The sequence below is a fragment of the Cinclus cinclus genome, chromosome 4 (assembly GCF_963662255.1).
Source record: "Cinclus cinclus chromosome 4, bCinCin1.1, whole genome shotgun sequence".
NCBI lineage: Eukaryota > Metazoa > Chordata > Aves > Passeriformes > Cinclidae > Cinclus > Cinclus cinclus.
This window is the reverse complement of record NC_085049.1, coordinates 29,975,482-29,989,442: the sequence shown is the minus strand read 5'-3', so window position 1 is coordinate 29,989,442 and position 13,961 is coordinate 29,975,482. Positions and strand designations below refer to the sequence as shown.

The 13,961-nt window shown below is 43.4% G+C and overlaps 1 protein-coding gene across 5 annotated transcripts in view; it reads left to right on the top strand.

Moving 5' to 3' along the window:
• The window catches only part of MICAL3 (microtubule associated monooxygenase, calponin and LIM domain containing 3), a 103,496-nt gene extending 92,501 nt beyond the window's left edge, over nucleotides 1–10,995 (top strand). For 3 of the 5 annotated variants that reach the window (XM_062491906.1, XM_062491905.1, XM_062491904.1), the window contains 3 exons: nucleotides 4,858–4,957; nucleotides 5,892–5,965; nucleotides 6,050–10,995. In XM_062491906.1, the coding sequence (XP_062347890.1) occupies nucleotides 4,858–4,957; nucleotides 5,892–5,965; nucleotides 6,050–6,234 (359 nt within the window). In that variant the 3' untranslated portion in view covers nucleotides 6,235–10,995. Of the gene's footprint in view, nucleotides 1–966; nucleotides 1,034–2,484; nucleotides 2,551–4,857; nucleotides 4,958–5,891; nucleotides 5,966–6,049 lie in introns of those variants that run through there. The other 2 variants (XM_062491903.1, XR_009933154.1) reach the window with 2 other exon arrangements.
• Nucleotides 10,996–13,961: the final 2,966 nt, after the last annotated feature.

Sequence of the window (13,961 nt, the reverse complement as noted above, 5' to 3'; positions counted from 1 at the left end):
CAATAAGCCATTAAATAATCTTTAGAGAACCATGGGAAGTAAGTTTTCATGTTGCACTTTGTTCTTTCTGCTAAGGACCTCCAATACCTAAGGAAGACTTTTTAAAGCCTTGCTGATTATCCTACTTTGGACAGAAATTGTTTCCAAAGTAATTGCAATGATCATAACCTGTATTCACTAATGTAATTAACTGTAATTTACATCTAGAGTATCTGGAAAGGATCTTAATTGCAAAGGCTATGTTTAATATTTAACTGAAAAAACATGGTGACTTTTCTAGTAGCAGGACTAGTGTAGATACAATGGACTTTGTCACTTAATTCAAGGACAACTTTTCTTTAGACAAGAGTGGGAAGATAACTAAGAGCAAGTGAGGAAAATACAGTTGTGGGGAGCGAGCTCTGCATTAGTTGTGTGCTTTGTGATCCTTGGGGCTTTTTACTGGAGACCAAAGATGGGCTTTCCATGGATGGACACTCTCCTAATGTCCTCTCACTTGCGTACTTATGACAAAAACCAGTAGTTTGTGGCCATTTCACGAGATGAATCATGTTTTCACATACTGGGTATGTATTTTCAGCTCAAATACGGGAAACTGGAAGTTCCTAACCAAGTCTCTGTCCATGGCTTGAAATGTATCAAATCCTCCAGCCCCCAGTTCTGAATGAAATCTCAAACCCTGAAAGAAGTGGATGTTTTCATCTCCCTGACCACCCTCAAAATAGTGGTTAGACCAAGTTAGAGTATTAAAACTTTTAGCTGAAAGGATTAGTTTTTAATGAGATAGGATGGGAAATAAAAAAAAAAATTAACAAATATCATGCATTAAATGCTCTGTTTTGTGTGCAAGCATATTCTTCACTGTACCTTTGTGGTTTGGGGTTTTTTTTGTTTGTTTTTGCTTTTGCAACCTGAACTGTGAAATGGCAGTTCTAGGAAAAAAGCCCTAGTGTTTTTCTATTTTAGATGAAGAAGTTGGAAAATTCAGAACAGCTGTAATTAATGTTCTGGTACTTGATCTCAACTACTGATGGTACTGTGCTTTATTTGTAACTGTCCTATGGCCAGCTGTGGCACCTCTCCCAATGTTGCCCCTTCCTGCTTCCAGTGCAGAGGTTTCTTCTTCTGAGAAAGCCGTGCTGTTCAGTCACAGGCTTTGAAGCTGGTGTGCTCTCCCTCTTGCTCCACTGTGTCCTCCATGTGCTGGTCTAGTTCTGTGATGGTCCCTTCTAAAGCCTTCCCACTTCACTGGTACTCTAATTTTGTAGAACTTTCTCTGAACCACAAACATCCAACTCTGCTGACTTCTCCAAAATGAGTGTTATTCTTACCATACTGTTGTTGTGGAGTTTATGCCTTTTCCCAACACAGAAATGCCTTCTCTTCATAAATACAGTTGTGCCTTGAGCCCAGTAAGTGTTCCATTCTGGTAGCTCTGATGTTTCAGAGTTCATCATCTCCCTGGTGCGTGTTCTCCTGTAACTATCAGTGATATTGGTTACTGCCTATTGTTTATCTCTCTAATGTTAAGTACTGATGAAAAGCAAATTCTTGGTGTTAAAACAACTGAACCTTTTGAGAGATGAGGAATATTTGTCCTTCACTGGCTGATGGAAAAGATGATAAAGATCCAGTAAGTCATGATACTAACAGGACTTGTAAGCTTTAAAATACTTTGTGGAATGAGAACATCAAGGGAGAGCTTTAAATGTACTGGTTTAACTCTGCAAAGTCCTCAGTTGGTCACTGGACCTGCAGATCCTGATGTGAACCACTTTATCTGTGTAAAAGCCTTTTCCATCCTAAGCACAACAATCCAGTGGGGTACATGTGTACTCACTACACTTGACACAGCAGATCCTGGCAGGCTGGTTCCATGGTAATCAGATTCTCCCTGTGATGTTCCCTGTCTGAAGACATTCTATTCCATTACAAAAGACACTTTTACCATCCATGGATGCTGCCACAGTGATAAGAGCATGGTCCTGATAGAGCTTAAGGTAGGGTGGCTGCTTACAGGTGGTGTCTTATGCATGCAGGCGAGACTTACTGTAACCCTGCTTGAAATCTGACATTTATCAGCAGAAGTTGAATATATGTCTCTACTCATCCTGACATCTGGGTCACCAACCTTTCAGTTAAAGACCTTGCACCTGAAAACTGTACATTCGGAAAAGTGCAGTAACAGTAACCTCCTGCCTGCTATTTGTACAGCTCAGTAAGAGTTCACCAGTACTTCAGTCTACCTCTTACCTGTTATCTGTGCTTACTAGGGACATTATTCATCTGTAGACTGTATCCCTTGTTTCTGCTTCTCCATTTCTTGTATTTTTTCTTTTCTTCTTGTGTTTCCTTTCTTTCTCACTCTTACGCTTTTTGTCCTTTGCTTGTCTTTTATTTCACCCCTTTCCTCCTCTTCCGTTCCACTTCCAACTTCCTCTTCCTCTCCTGCCTCTTCCTCTTCCTCGTTTGGTCCTATTGAAGTTGAGCCCAATGCCGGGACACCACGTCGTAGACCTCTCTCCTTCTGCCCTTGCTGTGCCCATGAAGGTAACGTAACCTCACACACCCCATGTCCTCCCTGCCCACAGCTGGGTTGTCATAGCAGCACTAGACAGCTAGTGACCAAAGCCCCCAGCCCTTTTCTTGATGTGTCCCCGAACCAACCTTGTGTGTAGCTACCTGGTAACCAGCTTTTCTGAGCCTGTGGCAAGCTGTTAAAGGTACAGTATCCCTTTTGCTGTTCCCAGCTGTGCAAGAGAAGGTGCAGTGACTGGGAGGGACAATGGGCAGCAGCTGTGGGACCAGAAGTGTCACACTCAAAAGTTTGTTTTCATTCGGCGGCTTCAAATTCTCTAGTCCTCCTGAAAGATGTTTGGAAAGTGGGATAAGGGATGACAATCTGTTTCCTTAATTAATAATGGCCTTTTAATTAGCATATAGGGATTAAAGGAATACTGTGTCTTTATAAGGACTGATTTGAAAAACATTCTTGAACTTTAAAAACCAACAGACCTTAAGTTAGACTAGTTTTCCTTCATCTGTCTTGCTGAGTGCGCTCTGTAACTATCCCAAATGGAGTTTGCAGTAGAGTTTACATTGCCAAGGCATGGGGAAGGGGTTGTTTTATGTGTGTTCATGGTGTAATTTTGCTAACCACTTATCTGCTTTCCATGGTGCTCCCTCACATCAGTTGTCAGTGCTCCCTTTCCAATCCTCCCATTATTCCTCTACTCATTGGCTGTTTAAAATTACTTACGTATTTCATAGGTCAGTAGCGTTGTGTTTTTGGCTTTTTTCTTAGAGGCATTTGTTTTCTATACATCCTGGCATCGGAAAGGAAGGGGAGACTTCCCAGTGTTTTCATGGCGCCACAGCACTGGACATCTGCATGCACAGTCTCCCTTTCCTGTTGCCACATGGGCATATTGTGCAGAGATGCTCAGAAAGGAATGCTTGGAACTGAGCAACACACTGGGATAAGGTCCACGGAGCCAGGGGCTTTTAGGGTGGTACAGCTGAGTCTGGTATTCCCCGAGGGGCTGGTATGACAAAGGCAGGTGAAAGGCAGCCCAAGCTGCACCTTACTAGGAGTTGCAGGCTCTCCCTTATGTAACTGTAGGGCAGTGCTTCTCTGACATACTGGGGATGAGGCAGGGCACGGGTCTGAATTAAGTAGCCATTAATGTGGTATTTGTGATGTGTCTGTGTCATAGAGTTTGAATAATAAGGTTGCTGCTTGATTATTTTTGCATTAGATGGACTGTTTGAGAGCTTTTGCTGTTGAGGTAGAGCATATGCATCCATAATAACAAGCAGAGACAGGGATGTTAGTTACCTTGGGATGCCTAGGTCATGTGCAGTGTGAGCTGGTGGGATGCAGCAATTCAAAAGTGTTGTTGAGCTTGATTTGAGGCCTTGCTCCTGCTTCTACTTCCACACAGGCAGGAACACTGCCACTGGCCTTGATGGGGTCTGATGTAAATCACAGCATTCAGATGCAGGTGCTTCAGTGTGGAATAAGTGGTACAGACAAAGAGCTTGCCAGGAGGAGCCTCCTTGGTAAGTTCTTGTGTTTGCTAAATGTCACCAGAAGGCTTTGGGAACAGCATTCTGCATTTATTCCACATGACTCCTGACAGGCATAAGACTCATCAGTGCACTGTTGAATGTGTTTAGGAGTTCATTCTAAAATAGAAGGACCAGCTAAGAATTCTGTACTAGGTGGTCAAGGTCCAAGGTTTCTTTATTCTTCTTTCATATTTTCTTTCTAGCTCTGGCATGCAGTACAGTAGAATTAGTTTCTGTGTTCACTGTGCAGGGGGAGCTTCAAGATGGGTAGATATGTGGGACTAGGAGGAGCAGTCAGAAAAGATTTACTTAACTGTTGAAAAAAGAAGAGACAAGATGTTACTTTTGGCTAGTAAAATTAAAACCTGAGGCCATGGAATTGAAGAAAATGAAGGTAAAACACATGGAGTGGCAACTGAATGCTTTTCTGATGCGCATATGTTTAAGTAGCTGGCATGAGCATCCATAAAATTTTTCTAATGAAAGGAGAAGTTAAATACTCATAGGAATTCGGGCTTTCTGCAGTAAGAGTGAGGAAGAAACAAATACAAGAGTATCAGAAACAAACAAACAAAAAAAAGTAGGCTCCAAGGAGAAGAAAATCCTTTTGGAGGTGACTTCCACTTGAGTGCTGTAGGCAAACTGAATGGACCCGGCTTGGGAGTGCTCTGGCAGCATCTTGCTCGGCTTTCTTTGCACATTTTGCCCCATTGTTGTTTTTTCAGTTTGGGCTTGTAACGATTGCAGGGCATTACCAGAAAATTTACCAGGTGTGTTTCTTGGCAGGCATGGGTAAGAAGGATGACCCCAGGCTGATGCAGGAGTGGTTCAAGCTGGTGCAGGAGAAGAATGCCTTGGTTCGCTACGAGTCTGAACTGATGATATTGTGAGTGAAAGTGGAAAAAATGGGGATTTTGTCATAAAAACTAGTGGGAAATCTGTCAGTATTGTCTTCCCTGGAAGGCCAGGAGTTTGGCAGCCTCTTAGGCTGAGATAGAAATCCAAATACATTTTAGAGGAGCGGTAGAAGAAGGAATAATAGTGGTAAGGGATGAAAGTTACAATTATCTGTGCACATGCAGAAGTACAGGTATGTGATCCCTTCTCATGCTGTTCTTGTATAAAACACATCCTGTTTATCCAAGTTTTTTTGAGCTGTGCAGAAATAATGTGGGACTCCTGGTTTTGGTAATGTTGTCTTCTAAGCATAGCCAAAAGCATTTAATTCAGTCACCTTTGCCACGTGGCCCTCTTTTCTGCCTGTAGTGGGACCCCAGTGCCTCTCATGTTGGCTCAGATGGTAAAGGTGTTTTCCTGTTAATGAAAGTGGGTTTTTTTGTCCCCATTTTGCAAATTCACTGAAATTAATTTTGGAGTGTGTCAGCTCACCTCACCAATGTGGAAGCTGATGGCCTTGGAGGCAGAAAAGCTGCAACCTGGTGTTTGCAATGGCCTGACATGTCCTTAAGTAATAAGTACTTTGTTAATAAGTAACTTTGGTTTTTGAATGGGAAGTGTCAGGGGATAGGTAGAGGCATTGCAGATCTGTTTGCTCTTTGACTCTGCTGTATATTTAGTTTGCTCCACTTTTGACATTGTACTTCTAGCTGAAGGCAAAGAACCTGAAATGCTAAAAGCACAATGAAATATTTTAAAAATACAGTTCTATATCTTAAGTTATTTAAGTGTTGTTTCAAATGAGATTGGTAAAATGCACAGCAGATATCTAGAGAGGGAGGAGAAACTGAGAATGAATATGAAGCAATGTGTGCAGTATTTTAATATACCTGGAACTTGGATTTCTGGTATTTTCCTTTCAGTGCTCGGGAGCTAGAACTGGAAGACAGGCAGAGTCGACTGCAGCAGGAACTCCGTGAGAGGATGGCAGTAGAAGGTGAGAGCGGAAGGGAATATTTCATGGACTGTGTGTGTGTATTTCTAGCCTTGTGTATGCTGATAGTTTTTGGCATCTCTGTAGATCATCTGAAGACAGATGAGGAGCTCTCAGAGGAGAAGAGGATCCTGAACGAAATGCTTGAAGTAGTGGAGCAGAGAGATTCCCTTGTGGCTCTCCTTGAGGAGCAGCGGCTTCGAGAAAAAGAAGAAGACAAGGACCTGGAGGCAGTCATGCTTTCCAAAGGTTTTAGCTTGAACTGGTCCTGAGCTTAACACGTTTACATCTGCTGGTCTGTGCTGTCCAGTTGGCCTACCCTGAGTTCGCCAGAGTTACACGGATAGGAAGATGTTGAAGGGGAAACCTCCGAAGGGTCCACCAGCATGCAGGGACTTGGTTTGATGCACTCAGAAGCCTTTTGATAAGTGTGTGGGTTCCAGAAACTTAAGTTTTACATGTCTGCAAGCCAAGTTGAAGAAATGAGTTGAGACCGTGGAGTCTCCTTGAGGTCGTGTACAATGGACTGTATTTTGTGTGTGTGGTAGGAGGGAGGGGGGAATAATCCATGTGTAGGGAAGGAGGTTAAGGGAAGAAGTACCCTTAACTACATTGGATTTAAGGCAGTCCATTCCTTTCCCGTTTTTACTACACCAGTTCTAATAAAAGGGAGGGGAAGTGGCAACCCTTCCTGAAAAACCACAGCAACCTGTAGCAGTGGAGTCAGCTGTCCAAGAGAGCTCCAGAAGCCCAGGGCAACACCTTCTTTGCTTTAGTCTTCCTCCCCACCAAAGAAACATGCAGTTGATCCTTATGCATGGATATGAAGAAATACAAGACAGAGAAGATATTGCTATATGTGATGGAACTCTCTGCCCCTTGGTTTTTGGAGAGAAGTGGGCATCAGTGGACTCTTTCCCTACCTTAGCCTCCTAAATCTTCTTGCGGGGAGCAAGGGGAGCAGGAGAGGGAAGATGCCCATCTGCTTTGCTACACACTGGAAAGACAGCTACTGCTGGCCTTAGTCTTCATGGCCACAGCTCAGAGGCTGGTGGGCTTCCTTGTTTTGTTTTTGTGACTGTTTTGACACTGGAAAATACTGCTGTGGGACAGTGGTAAGTGTGTGCTGGGGCAGGGGTGTGTTCCCAGGCAGCATTCCCTGGTTATTAGGCCCCTAAGAGGGAGAAGCCCTGAAGTGACTGAACCACCATTAAGATTTTTCAGTGTTTTTATTTTTTTTTCCTCTGTATTTTGTTTTTGCACATTGGAAACAAAGCTTAAGACCTGCCTGGGCCCTCAGTCACTTTGACCCTTTTATGTCAATTAACTTATTTTTTTAATACTTGAAAGAAGATTCATTTTTATATCTTTCAGGAAAAAAAATGGACGAGTGATGGGTGTGTGTGCCTGCTGCATCCTACAACTTCCACTTCAAAATTACTGGACGTTGTTACCTGTGGCTATTTATTAGTGTTCTTATTAATAATTTGATTGTTACACATATTTGATTGTGGAGGGAGTGTTTGAACTCTGTTGGAGAAAGACACTACTGTGGATTAGTCCCTGCTTCACAGCAAGGGCAGCCTTTATGTACCCATGGATGCATCCTGCCCTAGGAGTTTTCCTCTATGAAAAAAATCCTGTGCACTCATGGAGTTTAAGAATCTATTTGTGTTCTTAGTGTCCTTTTCTTCCACATCCCAGATTCTCTCTTTTGGACTAACAAACCTATGTTTATTTAAATTTTACATTTTCATAACAAGAAAGCCAAAACTGGTGAAAGTGGAAAAAAACTGGTGAGGTGGAAATATGCCATATGTCTCTTCCTCACTGAAAGAGGAGATCCTCACAGTCCTGATACAGTTCAAGGGATTTCCATGAGAACAAAAACAGCACATTTCCTGCTGCATCTATTGGAAGAAGCTCCTTTTGGCCCAGTTAGTGAATCTGCTGCTTTTCAGCTAGGAGTTGCCTGACTGTAACCACACGACAACCAATGAGCAGGATATGCACCGAGCAGCTCAGCACCATTCCCTGTGGGACAGACTCCCTGGGTAAACCATGTCCTTAACCTATCCTGCAGAGCTGAAACAGCATCGTGCACTTGGGATGCATCCCATCCATGATGTGTCCAGAGGGTTTCCCTCCTTGGGATGCTGGCTGTGTTCTTTTCCTGTTGAAGAAGTACCAAGCCTGCTTTCTGACGTCTTTGAGAACATGTCCCATTCCCAAGCACATTTGTACAGTGTACTGACTCTTCCAGCTTGAACTGACACTGCCAGTGCGAGGCACCCCAGCAGGGCTGAACATCCTTCAGTGTTTTGCCCCGGCACAGAAGTTTGCATGGTTTCTTGCTGTTGGCTGTCTACCTCCTTCAGAGGGGTCTCCTGTAAGCCAAGGTCTATGATTTGAATTCACCTCTGACTTTGGAGAGTGCCCCAGGTTGAGGGAGAATGGGTCGGGGTGTCCACAGGGACTGTGAGCAGTGCTGGTTGCTAATTGTGGAAACACACGTTTTCCACCCAAAGTGTTCTCCCTTTATTCCACCTAGTGCTTTATGCTAAGGCATTACTAATTAAATCCAGATACTCGTGAAACCAAGCAGACAGACTGGCAACTGCAGTACTACTTCAAAACTGTGTGTGTTTAGCAAGTGGTACCTGCCATACCAGCATCCTGGAGTGTTTGCTTTACCAGCAGGATGTCCAGCAAATAGAATTTCCTCCTGTTTGCTGGTGCATGGCCTTCTGTCCGAGTCAAACTGGCAATGGTAGTTTACACAGTCTGCATTTGAGGGGCGAGCAGAAACTGGAGTGCAGGAAGAGGGAAGAAAGATAGTTTACTGTAAATTGACTTGTGCAGAGAATTGACCTCAGTCCATTTTACAGTGCACTGGTTATATGGACCACATCTAACTTGTAACAAAAGGTCATTGAATGTGAGCTGTAGAACAAACAAAGTCCTGAAGAAGAAACAACAGATAGTTTCATTTCCCTTTCATGCTGGGGGACATTGGCCAGATCTTTGCAATGCTGAAGAGTGAGAACACTTGAGGGTGTATTACCTTATTGCACAGAAAACCCACATATCCTAACCCTAAACTCTTTGGGTTGTTCTGAAGGCCTCCAGCAGCGAGAATGAAAACGAAGAGCTAACATCACACTCACAAATTGATTAAAAATACACAAAAGGGAATGTTAAAAGGCCTTTTTATATCAAAATGGTTGTAAAAGGCACAACTTGTTATTTGCTGTTCAGTTGCACTTTAAGAATATGACTTGCATATCAAATAGTGGGGTTTTTTTACTCTGAATATTTTTAATTCAAATTTTGTATTTTTGAAGCTGAAGAAGGCTCTTGTGAGCACAAGATTCCTTATTTGTACCTGAATCAGAGCAGGATGTTCTAGCTCTTGGTGCTGCCCGACTCAGCAGCACTGACTCAGCCATGTGCATTCAATGACATGTGTCCATTGCCCGTGTGAGGAGAGCCAAGAGACCCTCAGCTCCCCGAGACGTGGGCACGCAAGGGTGGGTGGCTGTGCCCAGGTGACATGGTCCTGACCTGGGGCTGGCCACTTCATCCTGACAGCACGTGTGAAGAGAGCCGAGCTTGGAACCTGAGCCGTGTTCATTAGAAATGGGTGCACTGAGGATGGGGCAAGCACTTCAGCCCCCTTCAGGGAAGGGAGGGGAACACCAACTCCTAGAAGGAAACTCCCAGGAGCCAAATGGAGATGGGGGAGTGAGGACTGCCAGAACAACTAATCTGCTGTTTTCACAGTACCTTTTTTTCTTTTTTTTAACTGTTTTGTTCTTTTTAACCATTTTCTCATTAAAAGTCACAACCAGCTGTAAAATTCTGAGCTTCAGAGAACTACTGTGTGGGGAGGTGACAAGACATTTCAGCTCCAACTTTTCAGACATATTCCTTCTTTCAGTTAACCAATACCCCCTGGCCTCACTAGGGCATGTTATAAACTGCATTGCTGAACATATTTTAGAGCAAACCGCAAGTTTTAAAAGTCTGTCCTACTCTCTCCGTCTCTGCATTTTCTGTAAATATTTGTTTGTATGTAAAGGCACCAATGGATCCTTGGGGTGCTCCCACGGTCAAGAATCTGCATTTTGTGCAATGCCTAGGCCTCTGTTAGAACACGGTGCTTGCGTAGAGCTAGTCACCACATTTGTGTGCACTCTGGTGGGTTTTGATATTTTTATACATCCTAATCCTGAATGTTATGAAATATTCTAAGTGGTCTAGACAGCATGATCTAGAGCAGCCAGCAGTTCCCTTTTGTGAGCAGCTACACCTTGTTTGGTTAACATTCTTCTAAAATGAGTTTTCCATTAAGTGTTTACACCACACACCAGTGGATTGAGAGAGGTGTTGCATTGTAAAATCTCCCGTGTACAAACTGAAAAGCTGCAATGGGAATTTCAGTTGTCACTGTCTGCAAGGAAGAGAGCTCTAAAGCTCTAAATACTAAAAACCAGCCTATCTATAGTTCAGAGAAAGAGATCGCTGGCTGTTGACCTTTTCAAAGTAACAGAGATGAGAAGCTTTCCAGAAGTTCCTGCTTTTGGATTGTTCAAAGACTGCTTGGCAGGTACTAGGCAGGGTGGCAGGCAGATGCGGACGTCACTGAAAGCAGGTGTGAAGGGGAGGATGCCATGTTGTGATGGCATTGCAGTAATTTAAATACTCTGTATCTCTGGGTGCATGCGTGTGTGTGTGTGAAGTCTAATCCAGGCAAAGGGAATTTGCTTTGGCATCTTCCTTTTTGTATGAACGTGAACTCTGATATTCAGATTGTTCAAGGCATTTACGGTTGGCATGTATGGAGCGTTAACAGAAAAGCAAATACCCTACCTGTACAAAACCAACTCTGTTCCAGCCTGTTTTCTTCTATTTGGTTGTGTTTAATCGTTTGTTTTTATGCACACTTGCTTCATTGGTGTTGAGATTTTAGCACCTCAGATGGCCAACTGAACTAAAAAAAAAAAAAAATAAAAGTCATTAATTATTTTTTATTTTTTGTTGGTGACGTTACAGTTTCTTTCCTCTGTTGTCACTTCCTTGGTTGATGATTGATGAGGACCTGAGAGGAGGTGATCTAGAGATAAATCTGGGTGTTAAAGGGCATGGCTTCAATTTCTCTTTTGCTGGCTCACTCTCAGCCACTGAATGAATTATCCAATGCAAAGAAATCAGTGATACACCCCTACTACATGTACATATTCTACATTGTTTTTTTTCAGATTCTTAGTGAAGAGAAGTTACAGTTAATAGCCAAGAAGGGATTAAGGTAATATAAATTGGATTGTAGTAACTAGGATTTCATGTTTGTAGCTGAAGCTTACTTCCTCAGACTGGAGTGTTAGCCTGAACATCTGATGCAGGTGTAGCAGGATTCAGTAAATTAATGGCAGGATGACATTATGAACAGTCAGTCTCTGTGCTGACTTTTTTAAATGATTTTTTTTGTTTAGTTTTTTTTTTAGAAGCAGAAGTTTCATACAGGATGGTGGGGGAAATCCCAGCCGGGGAAATCCCAAACAATGTATTTTATTTTCTTGCCCACTCAACCATTTTCAAAAACAAAGGATAAACACTGGTGTTCCTGTGGTGGTGTGATGAAAGGAAACCTGTTAGTGCAAGAGGGATGGGAGGCCTCAGATTTCCCCTTGGCTGGATGCTGGGCCAGCAGGCTGTGCTGCAGGAGGTAGCAGAAATGACAGCACTGGCATTTGTGCAGCTCAGTAGGGCAGCAGCTCCTTGAGTACGTTCCAAAGCTTACAATTCTTCCTGCTCTTTTAGTCTCTCGCTCTGAAATGGTAGCAGGAATAAAAGTAGTAGTGGGAGAAAGCTGTGGTTACCCAGGGATGGAGGTTCTTTCTGCTGTCAAAAAGCCAGTCCATGAGGATTTCTCACTTGATGTCATAAGAAAAATGAATGTCTGGAAAGTAGCTGCTGGACTGTGGGACACAGGAGGTTGGGTCTCATCCACAGCTTAGGAGACCACTCTTGCAACACTTCATCATGGCTTTTTAAGTTACACTGCAAATTTGTTAGTCCTCAATCCCAATTAAGAACAAAGACATTCTGCTGTTTTATAAACTGTGGATGGAACAACGGATCTAGGAAGAACTTTATCTGTTGCTAGCATGACAAAACCTATGCTGGCCATCCAAAATGAGTGCTCCTGCACAGATTAGCTATGCATGTCTAAGAAATTGCACCAGAAAAAGACCCTCTAACAAGTAAACCCCGCCCCAGGAGCCCAGCGGTGGCAGCTGGTCTTTTCCTTTTCCCTTTATAATGAAGGTAGCCTTCAGAAGCGTCTGACCCTTTCCACAGGTGGCATTCCATGCCCACGAAGCTGCATCATTCCCCTTGGCACAGAACCACAACTCCTCCCAAGCTCTTTGCCTTTCCTGTGGAGGTGAGGAACAGCGTGGAAGTCACTGAGGTGGGAGGGTGAATGTTCCTTTGGAAGCGCTGGAGGAAGGTAGTCAGTGGGCTCATTAGAAGTATGCAGAGCCTCTTTCTGGCAGCAGCAGATATATTTTATCTTATACAGCCCTCCTGACTGGACTTGGCCTGGCTAAAGGCAATGAATGCAACTTGTCAGGAAGAATAAGTAAGAGAAAGTCGTGCCTACAACCCCCTGCCATTCTGGCTTCCCTCATGTTTTATACGGGTTTTTTGAAAAGTCCTCACTATCAGTGCTGTGACGTCAATTACCAAGTGCATTTTAAAGTCCCACATATTGGAGAATGCAAACATAATCCTATAAGGATTCTACCTGGCTACACATCTCTTAATTCCAGCAGGTCCTGAGTATATCTTCGTGCTGTAAATCCTAAGCATCAGCAGCAATGGAACAGTTACCCAGAAGAACGACCTTATGGGTGGCAATGGGTGAAAGCAGCAGTGCTGGCATGTGTCTGCATCTCCTTCTGGAACCACAGGGAAGAAGGGGCCTCATGCTTCATTTTATAGATATTACTTGAGGGATATGATGAAGAGTTGCCTCCTTCCTTAGTCTGCATCTTTTTACACAGCACTCAAAATAAGGAACAAAAAAGCCCCCTGCTCCAGAAACCAGCTCTGGAAAAAGTTCTGTGTTGCCTTGGCACCTCAGGAACAGTATGAATGCCTACAGATACCAGGAAAGTAGATAAACTAGTATTTCCTAACCTGCTGAGTGTGTGGTGTTTTCTGCATGTCTCAAGTGCAGAAATCACGTGGCTTTCTGTAAGCAAAAGATAACATCTCTTTTTTATTATTCACATGTTCTATACAAATATAGAATTTGTATTACTCAGACAACAGAAACAAAGAGATGTAAAAAACCTCACAGCAATTTCTTAAAAAAAAAATACACTTTGGGCAGAAGAGAGAGAGGGGGACAGTACTGCTTGGGTCAGTGCTGACTTTGCACTACAAAGCTAACCAATTTGAGGAAACAAAAACTTCAATTCCTTGGCATTTTAACACCATTCCCAGAGGGAAGCCACCCCGTGGTTTGACCAATATGACTCAAACCTGAATCAGAATTGGTTCGGTCTGTTTTGGAGAATCCCAGGGACTTTAAAAAGCACTCCAAGGTCAGGCACCATTGGCACACCCTGTGGGACCATCCCAAGCCTGAGCATGGCACCGTGACTGGGCATGTTAGGAAGGAAAGCGTGACAAGAAGGACACCCGTACTGAATACCAGCTAAGCATTGCTCTAAACAGAGCTGTGTTAAGGTGTAAGGTTGTATTAAATAGGAATTAGTTGAAGTACGACTGCATTACTAGACTTGAAAGGGTGTGGCAAGGTGGGGCCTGGTCTCTTCTCCCAGGCAGCAAGTGACAGAACGAGAGCACAAAATCTTAAACTGCACCAGGGGAACTTGGGGTTGAACACTGGGACTAATTTCTTCACAGGACGGTGTTTAGAAATTGGAAAAAAGGAGGTGGTGTCACTTTCCCTGGAGGTGTTTAAGGA